This window comes from Myotis yumanensis, unplaced genomic scaffold, assembly GCF_028538775.1.
Source record: "Myotis yumanensis isolate MYYU_CA2020_CCGP unplaced genomic scaffold, mMyoYum1.0.hap1 SCAF_4, whole genome shotgun sequence".
Taxonomy (NCBI): Eukaryota; Metazoa; Chordata; class Mammalia; order Chiroptera; family Vespertilionidae; genus Myotis; species Myotis yumanensis.
The window spans coordinates 9,822,397-9,843,017 of NW_027223755.1; the positions used below are offsets into that span (position 1 = coordinate 9,822,397).

Consider the following 20,621-nt stretch of genomic DNA (forward strand, 5'->3'; position numbering starts at 1 on the left):
GCAAGGTTGGGGGCACTTGGCTTTTCTGTCTCTTGCATTCAGTCTTGTAGCAATTCTCAGTGTGGAGGTGGGATTCCAACTTGGCTTTCACCTGTGCAGAAGTGGGGCCGGGAGTCCTGATGGAGTAGAAGGTGGCCCAGGCCGGGGGTGGGGGGTGGGTGGCGGGGAGAGTGGGGACTGAAATCAGCCTTCTGAAAGAATTCAAGCCAATGTTGGGAGCGTGTCATTAGTTGATACATAAAGGTACTTGCCTCTACTAAATCCTGCCTAATGTAACGGTCAGTGAATTCTAAGTTAGTGCATCCCTTCATCATGAAACTTTATTGACTACGTGCCTGGCACGGTGCCAAGCTCTGGGAGACAGGAGTATGAGGGGCAGGTGCCTTAGGCAGTCCTGTACTCACCCGTAACAATGTGATGTCATCAACAGAGTGGAGATTCACATTTCCAAGGCAATGCCCAAATCCAAAAATCAAGTTCCACACCCAGTTAGCGGCACTTTCTGTCTGCAGGCCCCGTGCTCCGAGCGGAGGGAGACAGGGCGCAGCAGGGCCTACAGTTCCCACCTTCACGGAGACAGAGACTAGACCTTGTGGGAAATGCACAAAGTGCCGAGGGGGGTGAGGGGGGTGAGGGGGGGGTGTTCAGGGAGGAAGTGAGTCTTTCCTCCCGGAGGGGGCAGGAAAGCAGGTCAGGAGGGCGGTCTAGCGGGCAGTGCTTCCTCTCACTGAGGATGCCACGGATTTTCACCCTCTGCTCCTGCACCTTCAAAATGAGCTGCTGGGCCGGCAGGCGGACACCTGACCAAAAATACCCAGGAAATAAGACGAGGAGGACATTTAGCCTTTGGCATAGAGTGACAACAGGAAGAACGAGTAGGAGCAAAAAATATAGAAAACGTTGGAGAACCTACAACTGAGACTACATTGGAAGCGTAACATTTTTATTTGAATCAATGTAAGAACTTTTGAAAACTGATGTTAACAGAAAATCTTTAGCATCATGACTATCCTATTATAATTTTAAAAATCTGGTTTTAAAGCAACTCAAAGTTCCTGGCTGGCGTGGCTCAGTGGTTGAGTGTCAACCTGTCAACCAGGAGATCACAGTTCGGTTCCGGATCAGGGCACATGCCCGGGTTGTGGGCTCCAACCCCAGTGTGGGGCGTGCAGGAGGCAACCTATCAATGATTCCCTCTCAACACTGATGTTTCTATCTCTCTCTCCCTCTCCCTTCTTCTCTAAAATCAATTTTAAAAATATTTTAAAAAATAAAATAAAGCAACCCAAAGCAACATGCATATTTTCCTAAACATCACAAAATAGAAAACCTGTTTTGCTAGAAGTGTTTGCAGGCTGTGAGGGCTTTTTAAAAATGAGGCCTGAGGAGCAGGTGCACATACCTTTTCCTCTTGCTAAGCCACATGTAATCGGGCATTTACCGCAGGCCTGCATCAGAGCTGAAATTCGCATAGTGCTCTCAGGTCAGCGCTTACAGAGCAGACCCCCTACTCGTCACCCACCCTGTGCAGTTCATTCGCCTCGCTAATACATTTTCTTCCTCTCTGTTCTTAGGGTGAACAGCACCTGCCAAATTTTTGAGACAGCTCGCGGCTTAGGGGAAGGCTCATCTAAATAAAGGCCGGCTGAAGTGACATAGCGGGACTTAATCCTCCACTCGCCCGCCCGCCCCGGCCGGAAGGCTGTTGGCAGCTTTCTTCTTTCTGGGGCTCCAGATGATTAGGTCTCGGGCCCTGCGACCTGCCGGCAAGAGCCTCGTGAAATGAGGGAGGTCAGAGCTGAGCGCCAGCAGCCGGGGCCCCGGCGGCCTCCACAGTGATAGATCCTCTGACCCTCAAAGGAAATAGCAAACCGGACCCGTGGTCCCAGGACCAGCCGCCTAGCACAGAGCATCAGACTGCACTGCGGCCAGGAAGTTCCTGCAGCCGGACAGGGGCGAACAGGGGTGGCATGCGCCCTCCTGCACAGTGAGAGCGGGGAAGTCCGGCACAGGAAGGTGAGGGCCTCCGGGGAAGCTCTGCGGGCCCTGATGGGCTGGGGCCCTGGCGGTCCCTAACGCCCCTCGCCCACCCAAGGGGCCTCTTCTGCGCCTCCCAACCTGCCGCTGGCCGCGCCTCCTGGCTGAGATGGAGACGGGAGCTGCGGTGCCATGACGATGACAGCAGTGTGCGTGGATGGAGGCGGCCTGGTGAGCCCGCACTGCGCCCGGTGGGACCGGCGGGACAGCGTGGAGAGTGGCTGCCCCACGGAGTGCAGCCAGGAGGAGGCCGAGGGGCAGGCGCGCCAGCTGACGCCTTTCGAGAAGCTGACCCAGGACATGTCCCAGGACGAGAAGGTGGTGAGAGAGATCACGCTGGGGAAGCGGATCGGCTTCTACCGCATCCGCGGGGAGATCGGCAGCGGGAACTTCTCCCAAGTCAAGCTGGGGATTCACTCCCTGACCAAAGGTAGGACTTGCGCCCCAGGCGGCCCCGTGGGGGCAGGACCCAGTGCGGGGCGGGGCCAGGAGCCCAGGGCCAGGAAGCCAGTGACACGGTGTCACCTGAGCCCTGCCCTCTGTTATTTCAGTTAATTTTCACGGTAAGGGGGTGAGGACAATGTTTTTGTTTCCACTTTGCAGATAGGGACACTGAGACCCACAGAAGTTACATGTGGCCTCAGCAGTTCAACCTTAGATGATTCTGACCCCAAACACTCTCCCCCTACACCATGCGAATGAATTCCCTCAAACGCTGTGGGGCCCTGGCTGGTGTTCCCAGTGGTTAGAGCCTCTGCCCACGTGATGAAGGTTCACAGGTTTGATTCCTGGTCAAGGGCATGTACCTGGGTTGTGGGTGCACTCCCTGCCGGTCCCCTCCCCTCAAGGATGAGTGCAGGAGGCAACCAGTCGATGTGTCTCTTTCACATCGATGTTTCTCTCTCCTCTCTCTCTCTCTCTCTCTCTCTCTCTCTCTCCATCCCTCCTTCCTTTCCACTCTCTCTGAAAAAGCAATGGAAAAAAATACTTGCAGGTGAGGATTAACAAAAAAACACTGTGGGACTCTGTCTTGCTGGCATGGAGTGTGGCTTGGTTCCAAGGCAACTCACAGTCCAAGCTTTTGTTTACGTCTCCCGTTTGTATCTGTGCGTCAACGCCAATGACGCACGGCCTGGAGACCTCCAGTCTCCCCTCCTGACCCGAGGCTGCTACTTGTATTATATTGGGGGAAAAGGGCTTTGCTCTCAGGACCACCTCTGCTCACTCCCTGCCAGCCCCCTCCGTACTGTCTGCTCTGCACCGTCCTCATTGCTGCTGGGTTCCTTGCTGTCTACCAAAGGCCCACCCCTGCTGGGTACCAGTCACGCTGGGTCCTAGCGCAGCAGCACCCAGCACACTGGCCTGGGGCGGCGGGGGGGGGGGGGGGGAGGGGGTGAGGGGGACCCTGTGGAGAGCCGGACCCTGTGGGCTCTTCCCCGCTTACCTTTTGCTTAGCTGAAGCCTGGACATGATCAAAGGGAGTTACAACACAGAAAAGGAACCCTTGTGATCTGTACAATTTACAACTTCCTAAGCCCATGGGCTCGCTCTGCCCTCTCCCCGAGAGTCCAACCTGACATGTTCTCTCCTAGGCCCCAGCCCGAGCTGCTCTGCCCCGTTGTCAGAAGGCACAAGGCCAAGAATGATGGTTGCGTGTCCCACTGCCACATACTGAACACTCTCAGCTTTCTTGTCCATCTCCATCCGCATGTTTTATTCTATTTCAGCTCAGATTTTAAAGAGAGAGAACACAGGGATGGGCAAAAGTAGGTTTATAGTTATGAGTACATGAATCACAGAGTTTATTCTTGTATTATTATTCATACACTAGAGGCCCAGTGCACAAAAATTTGTGCACTCGGGGGGGGGGGGGGGCATCCCTCAGCCCAGCCTGTGCCCTCTCACAGTCTGGGACCCCTCAGGGGATGACCACCTGCTGGCTTAGGTCTGCTTCCTGGGGGGATTGGGCCTAAGCTGGCAGTCAGACATCCCTCTGGCAGCCCGGGAGCCCTCGGGAGATGTCCACTTGCCAGCGGGGAGCAAGCCTAAGCTGCAGTTGGACATCCTTAGTGCTCCTGAGGAGGCGGGAGAGGCTCCCGCCACCACCGCTGTACTGGCAGCTGTCAGCCTGGCTTGTGGCTGAGCAGAGCTCCCCCTGTGGGAATGCACTGACCACCAGGGGGCAGCTCCTGCATTGAGTATCTGCCCCCTGGTGGTCAGTGTGTGTCATAGTGACCAGTCATTCCCAGGCATTCTGCTGTTAGGGTCAATTTGCATATTACCCTTTTATTATATAGGAGTGCCTGGCCAGCCTGGGTGAGGGACTGATGGCTGTTTGCAGGCTGGCCACAGCCCCTTCAGGGTGGGGGTCCCCCTGGGGTGCCTGGTCAGCCTGGGTGAGGGGCTGAGGGTCGTTTTCAGGCTGGCCACACCCCCTTCAGGGTGGGGGGGGTTCCTGCTGGGGTGCCTGGCCAGTCTGGGTGAGGGGCTGAGGGCCGTTTTCAGGCTGGCTAAGCTCTCCAGCGGGGACCCTCACCCCATGAGGGTATGGCCATCCTGGGTGAGGGGCTGATGGCTGTTTGCAGGCTGGCCACGGCCCCCAGCCACCCAAGCTCCCAGTGGAGGCTGGCTGGAAGCAGGTATCTGGGATTTATTTAGCTTCTATAATTAAAACTTTGTTGCCATGAGCATTCCACAGCCAGCTCAGGGCAGGGGGGAAGCTTGGCTTCCTCCATTGCCCAGGCAACCAAGCCTCCTGCTTGCTCCAGCTCCGTGGCTGTTGGCCGCCATCTTGGTTGGGTTAATTTGCATATAGTTACCCTGATTGGCTGGTGGGCGTGGCTTAGGGCATAGCGAAGGTACAGTCAATTAGCATCTTTGTCTTTTATTAGTGTAGATTATTGTATTATTTATTACTATTGTTAACCTGCTTTTACCTGCCCCTGTCTGATTGCTCACTAACCAGTCGATGATGGGCCAACTTGGGGTCAAGGGCATCCTGTGTCACGTTAGCGGCAGCCTTAAGGTCCCGCGGCCCCATGACTCTCAACAGAGCCCAAGGTCCAGACAGGTGTGTCTGCGAAGGTGAGCAGAGTGACAGGGCATGTCCACCATAGAGACAGGAGCCACAAGACGGCATCTAATTCCGTAGACAGGCTCCAGTGTGGGCTGGACCGGAGAAAGAGAAGCAACAACTGGTATTTATACATGACTTCCTTCTTGGACTCCTCAGGTGTCTGTGGTATCACTAAATTAAGTTCATTCTTGTCCCTGAGTTGCAGAGAGCACGGCATTTTCCTGCGGTGCAGCTGGGCACTTGGGTAGCCTCACTGGCATGAGATCCTCACTGCTAACCGGCCTCTTGTCCAAGGTGCAAGTCACCCTCTGGTTACGGGATCCATGTGCCAAAGGGGAGGAAGGTCAAAAGCACAGGCAGTGTGGAAATCAGATCAACAAGCAAGTTCAAACAAGCCAGAGAATGTACCGGCAGCTAACTGAGCACATTAGACCGATGCAACAAAAGAAAGGAATCCCAGCCTCACCTCCCAACTCTTACGCCCTAGTCCTGGCACCACGCCCCATCTCTCTCCTGGGCTTCTACCCATCAGCGAGGCCCCCCCACCCCCACCCCAGCGAGCGGAGGAAAGAGTAGGAAAATGAGAATGAGTGGAACTGAAAGGGGGGCAGGAAGGGAAACCTGGGTGCAGAGGCCTGCGAGGCGATGAGCACAGGTGGCTGTCAGGCGCTGGGAAACAGAATCTCGGGCAGGAGGATGAAAAGAGGACGAAGTGAGTCGGGGCGAAAAGACCGTGGCTATTAACGGAGAGGGGACATTGGCTACTCTGAGTGGACGGGAATGGAAAGAAAGGGGGAACGTTCCTCTATAAGCTGTACGTCTAGCCCTAGTTGGTTTGGCTCAGTGGATAGAGCGTCTGCCTGGGGACTGAAGGGTCCCGGGTTTGATTCCGGCCAAGGGCACATGCCTGGGTTTCAGGCTCAATCCCCGGTGGGGGGCGTGCAGAAGGCAGCCAATCAATGATTCTCTCTCATCATTGATGTTTCTAGCTCCCTCTCCCTTCCTGTATAAAATCAATAAAATATAAAAATAAATAAATAAAAGCTGTACGTCCAAAAGAGGAAGGTGACTCATTGGCGAGTGTTTTGGGAAGCCTTGCTGGGAATTTCAATGCCTGTCCCATAGCCAGGCCACGCCAGAGTAGGCAATATGGGTTGCCATTCCTATCAGTATGGTCCCCATACAAAGCCCACTTGGCCGGATCATCGTGGGTGTCCTAAGAAGCGTGGACACGGGCTCCATGAGATAAATAAGGGGGACTTTCCTGGGATAGCCGAGGGCTCCCGTGGGGCAGCTCCTAGGACAGTGGTTTTTAAACCGGTGCCAGCTGCTCTAATCTCTAGAAAAAAGGCTCCAATCCAGGCCCCTGCTGGCCAGGGTTTATTTTTGTGGCGAACAGCTCAGGTTCCCCCAGGCCTTGCAAGCTGATAGGGTGGCTGAAGCCATCATGATTAGAATCAGGCTGATTAGAAATTTCTCAAAAGAGATGATGCACTTGGCTTCTGAATATTTTATGTCCCATCTGTTGTCACAGAGAACAGTGAAAGAGGCGGCGGTGTCTGTCCCTTTCTCTTTGTGCCCTTCCTGACCTCTTCTCCCCTGGTCTTCCTTTCTACTCTAATCTCAAGTTTCCTAAACGCTTTCTTCTCTCTCTCAATTTATTTATTTATCAGTTCACTTATTCCTCTTTTCAAAAATATAATAAACTCTCCCGTACCCACACTTCGCTCTGGGCCTTTAACAGAGATGAATGAGGTACATTCTAGCCTGATAGAGACCCACACTATGTAATGGAGACAGACAGGAAACAATCAGTAAGTGATGTCACCCGGTAAGGTACAAAGGGTGTACTCAGCTGTGCCCAAGGGTGTCAGGAAAGGGTCAGTTGACCAGGAAAGGCTGGAGTTGGGTCTTGAGGTTTGAGGAGAAATTATCCAAGTCACAGGGATAAGGGGATTCCAGGCAGAGAGAGGCTGTCAAGCTCATGGAGGTGTGAGCTGGTCTGGCGAGTATTTGTAGATTTGAAAGCAGCTCGGTGAGGCTGGAGCCTGCGATGCACCACCAATGTGGGCGATGCGGTGGGTGATGCAGGCAGGGCTAGATCATGGAGAGCCTTCGTGCGTATCTGGATTTTGCCATTTTGGTATCAGGGAGCCATTGAAGAGCTTAAAGCAAGCAGTTAATACAAGGGATGAATAGAATTTGATTTCAGTGAGGAAGGTGAACTTGAAGTTGGGGTGTGACAAGACTCAGGGAAGTCAGAATAAAATATTACTCTAATGGTCCAGATGAATGATGATGTCCATCCCAACTCAGGAAGTGGCAATGAGGTTGGAGCAAAGGGGATGCATTTGAGAAAAGTTTTAGAATATTGGAGAACCTTGTTGTTGACTGGACGGGGGAGAATGGGGGAGACAAGGGGCAGGAGGAATTGGGGAGGACTCCCAGGTCCCTGGCTTTGATAGCAGTCAATAGCGAACACAGGAGAACAAATGGGTTTGACAGTAAAGATTTGGAGGCACTGACTTGGAGGCACTTGGAATTCATGAAGCAATCAGTCCAGGAGCCATCTTGGAGTGCAAGGGAACGTCTGGATGAAAAATCAAGATTTGGAGCTTAACAAATCCATGGTATGCTAAAAGTCTTGGGTGTCCTGGTCACAAGCTCCTTGGTGCCAGATCTTGTATCATATTGATCCTTGGAGTTCCCCCACATGCATTATAAGTAACTAGAGGCCCAGTGCATGAAATTCGTGCACTCGGGGGCCGGGGGGGGGGGTGTCCCTCAGCCCTGCCTGCACCCTCTTGCAGCCTGGGAGCCCTCAAGGGATGTCCAACTGATGGCTTAGGCCTGCTCCCCACAGGCCTAAGCACTGCCATGGAGGCGTGAGAGGCTCCCTCCACCACTGCTGCACTCGCCAGCCGTGAGCCCTGCTTCTGGCTGAGTGGCACTCCCCCTGTGGGAGTACACTGACCACCAGGGGGCAGCTCCTGCATTGAGCATCTGCCCCCTGGTGGTCAGTGCACATCATAGCAACTGGTCATTCCACCATTCAGTCTATTTGCATATTAGCCTTTTATTATATAGGATAAACATTCAACAAATGTTTGCTGAATTGTTGGCATACTAACTTCTCATGAAAATGTAGTATTGGTGGGGAAGAGATATTAGAGGTAGCAATGCAGGGCAGTACTCTCTGGGAGGTTCTCTACACTGTAATCTCCTAGGAGGACCCGACGGGGAACTAACTCAGTCTCTACTAAAGCTTAATACAGAAGAACCACTGATTTTTTAAAAAGTGATCCCTCCTCTTGAAAACATTAAGAAAAAACCAAGCAATTAAAAATCATGTGTTCTTATTTTTAAAATAGTAAGTGACTTGTGAATCCATCCTAAAAATAAGCCCAGCATTTGAAATACAATAACCCAAAAAAATGTTCATTGTGGCGTTATTTATAGTGCAAAGGACTTGGAATCATTTATATAATCCAACAACATTAGGAATAGTCAAGTAAACTAAAACATACACATTGGATGTGAAGTTACAGAGCCATTAACAATCATGACAATGAAGAGTGAGTGGCAACGCAGAAGATGCATTGGACCAACAATAAATGAAAAAGCAAGACCCAAAATTGAGTGTATTCTGTTAGGCTAATGCTTTCCCTGTGTTCTTGTGAGGACTGCATGAGATCATTCATTCAACAAATATTTGTTGAGCATCTATGGGGTAACAGGTTCTCTCCTAGGGACTGGGGATACCGAAATGAACAAAGTAGACAATAATCTCTGGTGTATGGAGCTTATGGTCTAGTGGGGAGAGACAGACAGAAGCCAGTCAGTCAAATATCATTGTGTTATGTAGTGATAAGAAGGAGCACCGAGGGCTGCAGCTTTAGAGGTAAGTTGGCCAGGGACAGCCTTACTGAGGGAGGTGATCATTGAACGGAAAGAAAAAATAAGGGATCTGGTCATGGATGCATATGAGGGAAAGTGGTCAGGCAGAGAGAATAGCAAGCATCAAAGCGCCAGGGCAGGAGTATGACTGTTGTACTCTAGAAACAGCCAAGGGGGATGAGAATAGAGAATAGTAGGGACCAGATCGTGTGGGGCCAATATGTCCTCGTAAGGACTTTGGCTTTTCCTATGAGTGAAACCAGAACCTTGGCAGGAGCAGAGACAAGAGATGATCTGCCTTTTGCTCTAAGACAGTGGTTCTCAACCTTCTGGCCCTTTCAATACAGTTCCTCATATTGTGACCCAACCATAAATTATTTTCGTTGCTACTTCATAACTGTAATGTTGCTACTGTTATGAATCATAATGTAAATATCTGATATGCAGGATGGTCTTTTTTTTTTTTAATATATTTTATTGATTTTTTACAGAGAGGAAGGGAGAGAGATAGAGAGTCAGAAACATCAATGAGAGAGAAACATCGATCAGCTGCCTCCTGCACACCTCCCACTGGGGATGTGCCCACCACCCAGGTACATGCCCTTGACCGGAATCGAACCTGGGACCCTTCAGTCCGCAGGCTGATGCTCTATCCACTGAGCCAAACCGGTTTCGGCTGCAGGATGGTCTTAAGCGACCCCTGTGAAAGGGTCATTCGACCACTAAAGGGGTCGCGACCCACAGGTTGAGAACCGCTGCTTTAAGAGGCTCACCCTGGCTCTCTATTGAAAATAGATTGCAAGGGGTCAAAGGCAGAAAAGGAGAGATCAGTTAGGAGCCTACTGCAATAATCCAGGCAAGAGAGAATGGTGCCTTGGACCAGGACGGTACCCTGCGATGCCGAGGAGTGGCTGGGTGCTGGCTCTATTTATTTTATTTTTTAAAATATATTTTATTGATTTTTTTACAGAGAGGAAGGGAGAGGGATAGAGAGTTAGAAACATCCATGAGAGAGAAACATCGATCAGCTGCCTCCTGTACACCCCCTACTGGGGATGTGCCCGCAACCAAGGTACATGCCCTTGACCAGAATCGAACCAGGGACCCTTCAGTCTGCAGGCCGACGCTCTATCCACTGAGCCAAACCGGTTAGGGCTATTTAGAAGGTAGACATAATAGGATTTGCTGATAGACTGAAAATGGCATGACAAGAAGAGTCAAATGCTCAAGGCTCTTGTCTGCACAATGGCAAAAATAGCATTTCCATTTACTGAAACTGAGAAGACTGTAGGAGGAGCAGGTTTGGAGTTGAGGAGATCACTGCTCATAGTATTGACTATGTTATGTTAGACATGCTTATTACACATCTTTTCATGTCATTATGTTGATAGCTGCACAGTATACCATGATATAGGTAACTGAACCACACTCTAGTTTAACCATCTCTTGCTGGACACTTAAGCTGTTCCCAATATCACAGAAATCTTCTTAGGCAAACATGCACCCTTGTTCAGATGTCAGATCATTTCCTTAAGATTAATTGTGAGAAGCGAAATGGCTGGGTCAAAGGGTACAACCATTTTTCACGCTCTCAATACATTAATATCAAACTACCATGAATTGGTATAATAGTCTAGGACCATTGTACCAATTAATCCTCCCACACACACTAAGTACTGGTGCGTCCAGGCACTGACAAAGCCAGATAAGAACACAGCCCACACACGGACGGGGCAGGAGGAGGAGACCAACCAGAAGTCAACATTTATAGGTCAGCGTGCTGAGATTACAGTACAGAGAAACATAGAATTGGGACACCAGGATCTTCACAGAATGGGAGTCATGGAAGGCCGCCTGGAGGAGGGTGGTTTGGAGACTGGCCTTGAGAGACCATCAGGAGTAAACTGCGTGACGGACAGGAAAGGGGTCATGCACCAGATAAATGAGCCAGGCAGAGGAAAGCTTCCAGGCATACGAGTTTCATCCCTTTTCAAGGAACAACAAAAGGTTCTGTAACAGTTGGAGTCAAGTTGTGGATGGGAGGTGAGGCTGATGGACAGGAGGTGAGGGTGGGGAAAGGGATGATAAATGGTGGACAGTGGTGAGGATGGTGGACAGGGATGATGAATGGTGAAAAGGAGGTGAGGATGGTGGACAGTGGTGAGGATGGTGGACAGGGGTGATGAATGGCGAAAAGGAGGTGAGGATGGTAGACAGGAGGGGAGGATGGTGGACAGGAGGGTGGGGACAGGGATGATGAATGGTGGACAGGAGGTGAGGATGGTGGACAGGAGGGGAGGATGGTGGACAGGGGTGATGGATGGTGGACAGGAGGTGAGGATGGTGGACAGGGGTGATGGATGGTGGACAGTGGTGAGGATGGTGGACAGGGATGATGAATGGTGAAAAGGAGGTGAGGATGGTGGACAGGAGGTGAGGATGGTGGACAGGGGTGATGGATGGTGGACAGTGGTGAGGATGGTGGACAGGGGTGATGAATGGTGAAAAGGAGGTGAGGATGGTGGACAGTGGTGAGGATGGTGGACAGGGGTGATGAATGGCGAAAAGGAGGTGAGGATGGTGGACAGGAGGTGAGGATGGTGGACAGGGGTGATGAATGGTGAAAAGGAGGTGAGGATGGTGGACAGTGGTGAGGATGGTGGACAGGGGTGATGAATGGTGAAAAGGAGGTGAGGATGGTGGACAGTGGTGAGGATGGTGGACAGGGGTGATGAATGGTGAAAAGGAGGTGAGGATGGTGGACAGGAGGTGAGGATGGTGGACAGGGGTGATGAATGGTGAAAAGGAGGTGAGGATGGTGGACAGTGGTGAGGATGGTGGACAGGGGTGATGAATGGCAAAAAGGAGGTGAGGATGGTGGACAGGAGGGGAGGATGGTGGACAGGGGTGATGAATGGTGAAAAGGAGGTGAGGATGGTGGATAGGAGGGGAGGATGGTGGACAGGGGTGATGGATAGTGGACAGGAGGGGAGGATGGTGGACAGGGGTGATGGATGGTGGACAGGAGGGGAGGATGGTGGACAGGGGTGATGGATGATGGACAGGGGTGATGGATGGTGAAAAGGTGAGGATGGTGGACAGGAGGGGAGGATGGTGGACAGGGGTGATGGATGGTGGACAGGAGGTGAGGATGGTGGACAGGGGTGATGGATGGTGGACAGGAGGGGAGGATGGTGGACAGGGGTGATGGATGGTGGACAGGAGGGGAGGATGGTGGACAGGAGGGGAGGATGGTGGACAGGGGTGATGGATGGTGGACAGGAGGGGAGGATGGTGGACAGGAGGGGAGGATGGTGGACAGGAGGTGAGGATGGTGGACAGGGGTGATGAATGGCGAAAAGGAGGTGAGGATGGTGGACAGGAGGGGAGGATGGTGGACAGGGGTGATGAATGGCAAAAAGGAGGTGAGGATGGTGGACAGGAGGTGAGGATGGTGGACAGGAGGTGAGGATGGTGGACAGGGTTGATGGATGGTGAAAAGGAGGTGAGGATGGTGGACAGGAGGGGAGGGTGGTGGACAGGGGTGATGGATGGCGAGGCTGAGGACGTGAGTGGGTCTGATTAAGAGGGGCTTTCTTGGCGAAGCAAAGGGACTTTAATGTCATCCAGAAAACTGGGTAAAGATCATCAACTACAACCTCCTTGGGAGGCAGGAGTTGACATCAGGCCCTGTGCAGGGAAGATCCGGGATGAGCTCTGTGAGCTTGGGGACAGCCATTTAACCTCTGTCTCATAAAATAAAGGGGTTGATCTAGGTCCCTCTGGGTTCTAAATTTCTTTTTTTTAAAAAAATATATCTTTATTGATTTCAGAGAGGAAGAGAGAGGGAGAGAGAGATAGAAACATCAATGATGAGAGAGACTCATTCATTGGCTGCCTCCTGCACGATCCGGGATCAAGCCCACAGCGACACCAGGCAGGAATCAAACCGTGACCTCCTGGCTCATAGGTCGACACTCAACCACTGAGCCGCCGCAGCCGAGCCCGTTCTAAATTTCTATGAGCCTGTGAACACTGGCACATTCTTTTCTCTTTTTCCAGAAAAGGTGGCCATTAAAATCCTGGACAAGACCAAGTTAGACCAGAAAACCCAGCGGCTGCTCTCCCGTGAAATCTCCAGCATGGAGAAACTGCACCACCCCAACATCATCCGCCTTTACGAAGTCGTGGAGACCCTGTCCAAGCTCCACTTGGTGATGGAGTACGCGGGGGGCGGGGAGCTCTTCGGGAAAATTAGCACCGAAGGGAAGCTCTCGGAACCAGAAAGCAAGTTCATCTTCTCCCAGATTGTGTCTGCTGTGAAGCACATGGTGAGTGGGCGACGAAGGAGCGTCTGCTCTCGTTCTACCCACAGTGGGAGCGTTCGGCTTCCGTTTACCATCATGCAGCGGCCCCGAGGGTGTCAGTCTCAAAGGACAGACAGTAGCCCTTTCTCTGCTGGTCAGAAGCCTGGTGGTGCTCATTCTCCTTGCCTTTGAAACATCACCCAGAAATCTCCAGTGACAGCGCAGCCTCCTGGCTTCTGGAAGTTAGCAGGAGTCACTCTGAGCAGCTCGATGACTCTCACCCACTCTGTTCACGCCCATCTCTCCAACCCCATCTTCCTCTAGCCAGAGCTCCTCGCTCTTTCTTGGCCTTGCCTTCCTAACTCTGTGTTGAGGATGCCCTCTCCTCTATCAACACGTCTCACATTCCAACTCCCATCCACCCTTCACGACCCAGCGCAGGCCTGTCTCTCTGAAACTCCCTTCAATCTCACAGCAGCTCCCACCCATCTTTCTCGACTTCCATGAACTCCTCTACCTCTTGTTGCCTCTGTGCTCAGACTTTGGTGTCCTATTTTAGTCCCTGATTCTTTTTGTAGCTAAATCTAGACTCCTAAAGCACATTCCCTAAATCTTTTTTTAAAAAAAATATATATTTTTATTGATTTCGGAGAGGAAGGGAGAGAGATAAAAACATCAACAATGAGAGAGAATCACTGACTGGCTGCCTCTTGCACGCCCCCTACTGGGGATCAAGCCCAAAACCTGGGGATGTGCCCCCTGGTTCATACTAGTACAGTGGTTCTCAACCTTCCTAATGCCGCGACCCTTTAATACAGTTCCTCATGTTGTGGTGACCCCCAACCATAAAATTATTTTCGTTGCTACTTCATAACTGTAATTTTGCTACTGTTATGAATCGTCATGTAAATATCTGATATGCAGGATGTATTTTCATTGTTACAAATTGAACATAATTAAAGCATAGTGATTAATCACAAAAACAATATGTAATTATATATGTGTTTTCCGATGGTCTTAGGCCACCCCTGTGAAAGGGTCGTTCGACCCCCAAAGGGGTCGCGACCTACAGGTTGAGAACCGCTGTACTAGTAGATCAACGCTCAACTCCTGAGCTACGCCTAGATCTCTGAAGAGCTGTGCTTCGGTGGTGCCCTTTGTAGCGCTGGCTGAATTGCAGGGCGCAGGAGGAACTGACTGCAGACCCGAGCACCACATTCACAAATATCAGCGCAGATATTCGGCTTTCCGCTTTACCCAGGTTTCCAATGGGCAGACAAGACACACTTGTCTGGGGTCTTAGTTGAGAGGCTGTTTCTAGGTCACTCCTTTGCCTGGCTGTTGTGGGGTCAGTGACCTCCTGGCCAAATGATCAGCAGGAAACTAGTGACCTGAGGGACCCAAGAGAGCAGGCAGGAGGAACGGGGGAGGAAGGAATGAGCCGGGAGAAGAGCCTGGTCGTAGTGGCGGCGGGCGCTTTAGCCCGTCATTAAGCGGCCTGTGCTGTGGTGCACCTTCCCGGGCCAAGGAACAAGCCAGACACATCACACAACAGAGCCGTTGGGAAAGGAGTCTTCCACGTCCTCCTTGGAGAAGAGACCGGAAGACCCAGGAGTAGAGGGTGCAGACCGAGTCCTCCGGAGCTCGGAGCCCTGACGTTCCTCCCGGCGCCCTGGTCTCCAGAGGATGAATCGCAGACAGGGTTCAAAATTTCATGGAGGGTATTTACTCTGCGCCAGCACCCTGCCGAGTGGGACAGACACAGCGGATTTACAGTTCCCCCAACGGCCCATGAGGTGCCCATCCCTACCCCATTTTACAAGGTAGCGAACTGACACAGCTGGTATCGTTGAACCTACAGCCAAGCTGTCAGGCTCCAAAGCCTGGATGCTTACCCCAGGAGGCCCATTGGCAAGAGCAATAGTAAAGCACATCCCAGGAGTCATTGGGACTGAGCAGGTGAAGGTTGTCTGGATTCAGAACGCCAGGGTGGGGGTAGGGCCTGGGCTCAACCCGCATGCTCCTGCTGCTGGAACCTCCTCCCTTCTACTGACTTCTGTGAGATGGAGGAGCCGCCTGGTGGAGTGTGGTGGGAAAGCTGGAAGGGCTCCAGGCCTTCTTGGGGTTGAACCTAGTCAAGAGATTGCTCAGCCAGAAAAACCCACCTATGACCTCAAAACAAAGGACTATTGGCTCATTACATTCTGGAATAGTAGTTCAGTAAGATCTGGGTCTTATTTCTGGCTCTGATTCCCAAGTTCACACGTGGGGGACAGACTCCAACCTCACCCCACAGGAAAATGAAGCCTTTCATCCTTAGGGGGCCTGTGGGTGTTGTTTGGCTAAAGGTCATGGCAGGGCAGCTCTCCAGGTTTGCTGACGTGGTTAATCTCCCCTGAATTTCCGGTATTACGCCATCTCACTGTTTCAGAGCTGCTGATGCATATTTCCTGCTGGTATTTCACTCTGGAAATGACCCTTCTCCCCTCTGTCTCCTCCCACAGCACGAAAACCAAATTATCCACAGAGACCTGAAAGCAGAAAACGTGTTCTACACCAGCAACACCTGCGTGAAGGTGGGCGATTTCGGGTTCAGCACAGTGAGTAGAAAAGGGGAGATGCTGAACACGTTCTGTGGGTCCCCTCCCTACGCTGCGCCCGAACTCTTCCGAGACGAGCACTACGTGGGCGTGTATGTGGACATCTGGGCCTTGGGGGTGCTTCTCTACTTCATGGTGACTGGCACCATGCCATTTCGGGCAGAGACCGTGGCCAAGCTAAAGAAGAGCATCCTCGAGGGCACGTACAACATGCCTCCCCACATGTCGGAGCCCTGCCTCCGCCTCATCCGAGGAGTCCTCCAGCCCATACCCTCTGAGCGGTACGGGATCGACTCCATCATGAACCATGAGTGGATGCAAGGGGTGCCATACCCCACCCCTCTGGAACCTTTCCAGCTTGACCCCAGACATTTGTCAGAAACCAGCACCCTCAAAGAAGAAGAAAATGAGGTCAAAAGCACGTTAGAACATTTGGGTATCACAGAAGAGCATATTCGGAACAACCAAGGGCGAGATGCCCGCAGCTCCATCACCGGGGTCTATCGCATCATTCTGCATCGGGTCCAAAGGAAGAAGGCTTTGGAGAGTGTCCCAGTAATGATACTACCAGACCCTAAAGAACGGGACCTAAAGAAAGGGCCCCGTGTCTACAGAGGCATAAGACACACATCCAAATTGTGCTCAATTTTATAAATTGCGTCAGACTGGTGGTAATTAACCAAAGTCGTCGTTGCTGCTTTTAAACTTTTTCACGGTCAACTTGGTGGGGACATTTTTATAATTTCTAAATAAATTTAAATTTAAGGTATACATTCTTTCCCCCAAAAGAAGTGTATTAGCTCAGATTCTGGCTTGATTTACAATCTCCTCTTGTTCCAAAACGCCAGCTGTGTCTACAATGGAAGAGCTGCTGTGCAGAAGACACCCCTATGGAGCAAGACTTGCTTCAGTGGGGCTTAGCTCACTGAGTCTTCCCCTTGAGTGTGTTGCTTGTGGGTGTGTAGAGTTGTAATCTGGTATTATCTGAAGTTGTCCACCGGGTGTACTGGTTCTAGGGCCTCCAGGGAAGTGCAAAGTCAGCCACTGCCTGGGGCCACCTGGCAGTTGCTACAGAGGGATCTTCAGACGGCTATTTGCTATTTGTATTGGGGTTGGAGGTGCCCAGGCAAGACCCAGCTATGAAGCAAGGCAGGCTGGTACTAGTGCCTAGTGCTGGGACTTGGGCCTTTTATTGATAGGTATGGGGCACGCTGTTCCAGCTGCAGCTTGTTTAAGAGATTTTAGCAAAGTCTGAAGCCTGAGCTAGGACTGGCCATTCATACGGAAAAGCTGAGCAAACAGCTTGGGTGGGACTGCAAATTGGATGGGGTGGGGTCTCGGAATCCTCAGGGCCAAGCAATGTGCTTCAGGCTGATGGAGACTCAGATATGGTGCCTGCCAGTCAGCCCTGTGACAGGGGAGGTCCCAGCAATGGGGGAACAATGACCCCTGCAAACACCCATCTGGGAGAAAGCTGCCCCGATGCCAGACAATCCAGTTCCTCCCCATATGTGTCTGGGTCCTCCAAAGCCTCCCTGGTGCTGGGAGTCTGAGTAAGTTTGTGGGCTGGCCCTTTAAGTGGGTCTCCAGCAGTCTCCCTGTCTCTCAGCCACAGCCCTCCTGGTTTTTACAGCCCATAGTTTTGGGCCTCCTCTTCCAAACTCTGGAATCCTGGGCCGGGGGGCTGGTGTGGGGCTGGGACCCCTTGTGCCTCATGGGCGGCCTCCGCAGGGACAGGGAAGATCTCCCTCCCTATTAAAATAATGCCTCCTCCCCTCCTGTGCTTTCTTCTTTGCTTCTCTAGTTGTAGGACTTCCATTCAGCCACCTTTCAGGCGGTTCTGAATGATGATGGTTCTGTATTTCAGTAGTAATTCTGATGTGGTTGTGGGAGGCAGCGAATACAGGCGTTTGCCTACGCCACCATCTTGGTTCTCTACCTGCCACTTTCAGATGCTAGATCCACCTTGATACAGTGGGCAGGCATGATGTTCTGCAGAATGTCAAGGTCCTTTCAGACTCTATTGACACAGAGCAGGAGACTGGTCGCCACCTGAGGCAACAGAGTAAATGACAATCGATGTCCATCCCAGAGAAACATGAACTGTTTTTGATCCTCCGTTCCCTGGTATCGTTCCAGCGTAGACTTTTATCCAACAGTCCTCAAAAATTCTGGATGTATATGTTGCATACACATGTGGCAGCAGAGAGACTTGGCCTCTCCCACTGCACGGGACCTGTCAATCAACTTACACCTGGGGCCATGATTCTCTCACGGTGACAGGCTACCCCGGGCTCTGCTCACCGACTTGCCTCCTTTCTTTCTCTTTTTGGTTTTGCAAGTCAAGTAACTAACACTCCAGCCAGCTGTCACTCAGAACTCTGTGATCTGTTAGCCATTGTCACAAGCGCCCGCAGGGCAAGACACCCTGATTTCCACTCCAGCCTTACGTCCATTCAATTATGTCCACCTTGCCTGACATGTATATATTACCACATGGCCTCTGCCATGCTGGAATCCCACTGTCCCGTTGGCAAAGGCATGCCTGGTTCCACGCAGCGTTTCCCCATCAATCCCTGATGTTTGAACAGGTGCTGCGCACTCTCATTGCCTCAGTGAAGGGAACGTGCTCCTGGGAAACAGGTGGTTCTCCAGTCTCACGTAATGAGTCCATTCTGACATTCACACCTCCTGGAACTTCCTGTCCCTGCCCTGAACACTACGCCATGGCAGCTCCACTGTGTGCGCCTCATTCACTGTGAGCCAAGCTCATGGCCAACCTCGACAGCCGTCCCTGCAGAACATAAGGACCAGCTCAGGCGCCCTTCACTAATGCTCCCATGATAATAAACTGCCCTTTATCCTGCCTCATATTTGTCCCTCCACCCCCACCCCTGGCCCAATGCCCTCAGGATCCTCCCCCGCTCCCCCCATGTCCCCCCTTGGCTCCTGACAGTGCACCTCTACCAGGTTCCACAGCTCCTTCAGTGTCTAAGCTACTTCCTCCGGGACAGGGTTGTAGTTCTCTGCGCGGGATGCGTGGGGACCTACCCAGCTCTCCGTTTGGAGAACAAAGGTATTGGAAGAGCATCTCGAGGAGGCCGAGCAGCATCTTGCAGGCAGGCATCTGCCTCCCTAGACCTCGGCGGGGTCTTCAGACAACGAAGACCCGCGTGAGGGGAGCCAGTTTTCAACATTTTCAGGCTCATCCTCCCTTTTGTTACGTAGACCCTAGTCTCCCACTCTCTTCCTATCAAGGCCCTTTGATAAAAGAGGGTGGTCAAGTACCTCCTGTGCAGCTCAGCCACCCTCCCTACTAGGCCCTGGGCCTCACAGGTGCTTTTCCTCTGCGGCAATCCAAGGCCCTGACTTTCACAGTAGACTTGATGGTTGGCTGACTTAAAAGCATCTTATTTAGTTTTTTCCCCAGGCTTCAAAGCAGTTAATGAAAGCTGGCCAAACCCAGGCTTTATCATCGCCCTGTACTGGTCAAGCGCCACAGGTGCTACATGATCCGGCTCTGGCCCACCTGCACCTGTAGTGACAGTAACCTGCTGCCCTGCCTGCAGGGCGACTGCACCCTGCCCACCAGCAGTGCCTTCGGTTCCCCTGATGCCGTGATGTCTTGGTGGTGAGAAACAACACAAATGTATTTCCTGACAGTTCTGTGGGATGGAAGCCCAGCATGAGCCTCATTGCGCTGAAATGTGTGAGGTCTTGGCTTTCTGGAGGCTCTAGGGAGAACTCATTTCCTGGCTTTTTCCTGCTTCTAAAAGCATCCCACATTCCCTGTCTGGTGGTTTCCTTCCTCCATCCTCAAAGCCAGCAACGTGCATCTCCCTGACTGCCCATCCTCCCATGGTCATCAGACAACAGCCCAGATGGGTTTGCGTTTAAGGCCCCATGTGATTAGGTTTGGGTTATCCAGACCATTAGGGAAATCTCCCATCTCCCAGTCCTTAACCTTAATATCTGCTTTCACCATGCAGGGTAACATCCTCAGGGGCCAGAGATGGTCATCTTTTATCTACTAGTACTGTGGATAATTTGGTCATCACTCTGCCAACTACACACCACAATGGGATGGTTTGCATGATTGATGAGTAAACCAGTTCCAACCTCCCATCCCGAGGGTCCATTTTATGACTGTCCCAGGTATCAATGGTCTTAGCCTGAATTCTCCAAAACAGCAGAGCCTGACACAGAAGCTGGCAGGCAAGTCATTTATTTGGGAAATGACCCCAGGGTGCGGGACACACAGGAGTACAACAAAGAGAAGGAAAGCCAGCATAAGATGTGTTGCTGGATCGGCCACAGGACACTGGTCATTGATCTGCAGGATCTGAGTGCTGCTCAGAACTGTCTGCCCAGGAGATGGAAGGAAAAAGCATTTACCCACCAGTGAGTGTCCACCATTGGTCACCAGCAAGTGACCCCAGGGCAACTTAACCACTCTGCCCTTCCGGGAGGTGAAATTTTGTGTACCAAGTGAGTTCTGTGGGGATCCCACATCGCAGTGAGGCCAAAGAGGGGAGTATGTAGCAGGAATCCAAAGGGAGGTGCTCTCATATTCTCTGAGACCCTGGTGAAGACCGCAGGGCAGAGGTCTGAGTGGGGCCCAAGGTTTCAGATGCATAGATCAAAGGCTGGAAGGCTGGAGTACCTTGGCATGTTTGAGGAATGGAGGAAAGGCAGGATGAGTGT

The 20,621-nt window shown here is 51.9% G+C and overlaps 1 protein-coding gene across 1 annotated transcript in view; it reads left to right on the forward strand.

Moving 5' to 3' along the window:
* Positions 1-17,678, forward strand: part of NIM1K (NIM1 serine/threonine protein kinase) — a 33,004-nt gene extending 15,326 nt beyond the window's left edge. The window contains exons 2-4 of the mRNA XM_070411421.1: positions 1,575-2,467; positions 13,073-13,341; positions 15,822-17,678. Coding sequence (XP_070267522.1) covers positions 2,170-2,467; positions 13,073-13,341; positions 15,822-16,571 — 1,317 coding nt within the window. The 5' untranslated portion in view covers positions 1,575-2,169 and the 3' untranslated portion in view covers positions 16,572-17,678. The remainder of the gene's footprint in view (positions 1-1,574; positions 2,468-13,072; positions 13,342-15,821) is intronic.
* The last annotated feature ends 2,943 nt before the right edge of the window (positions 17,679-20,621 follow it).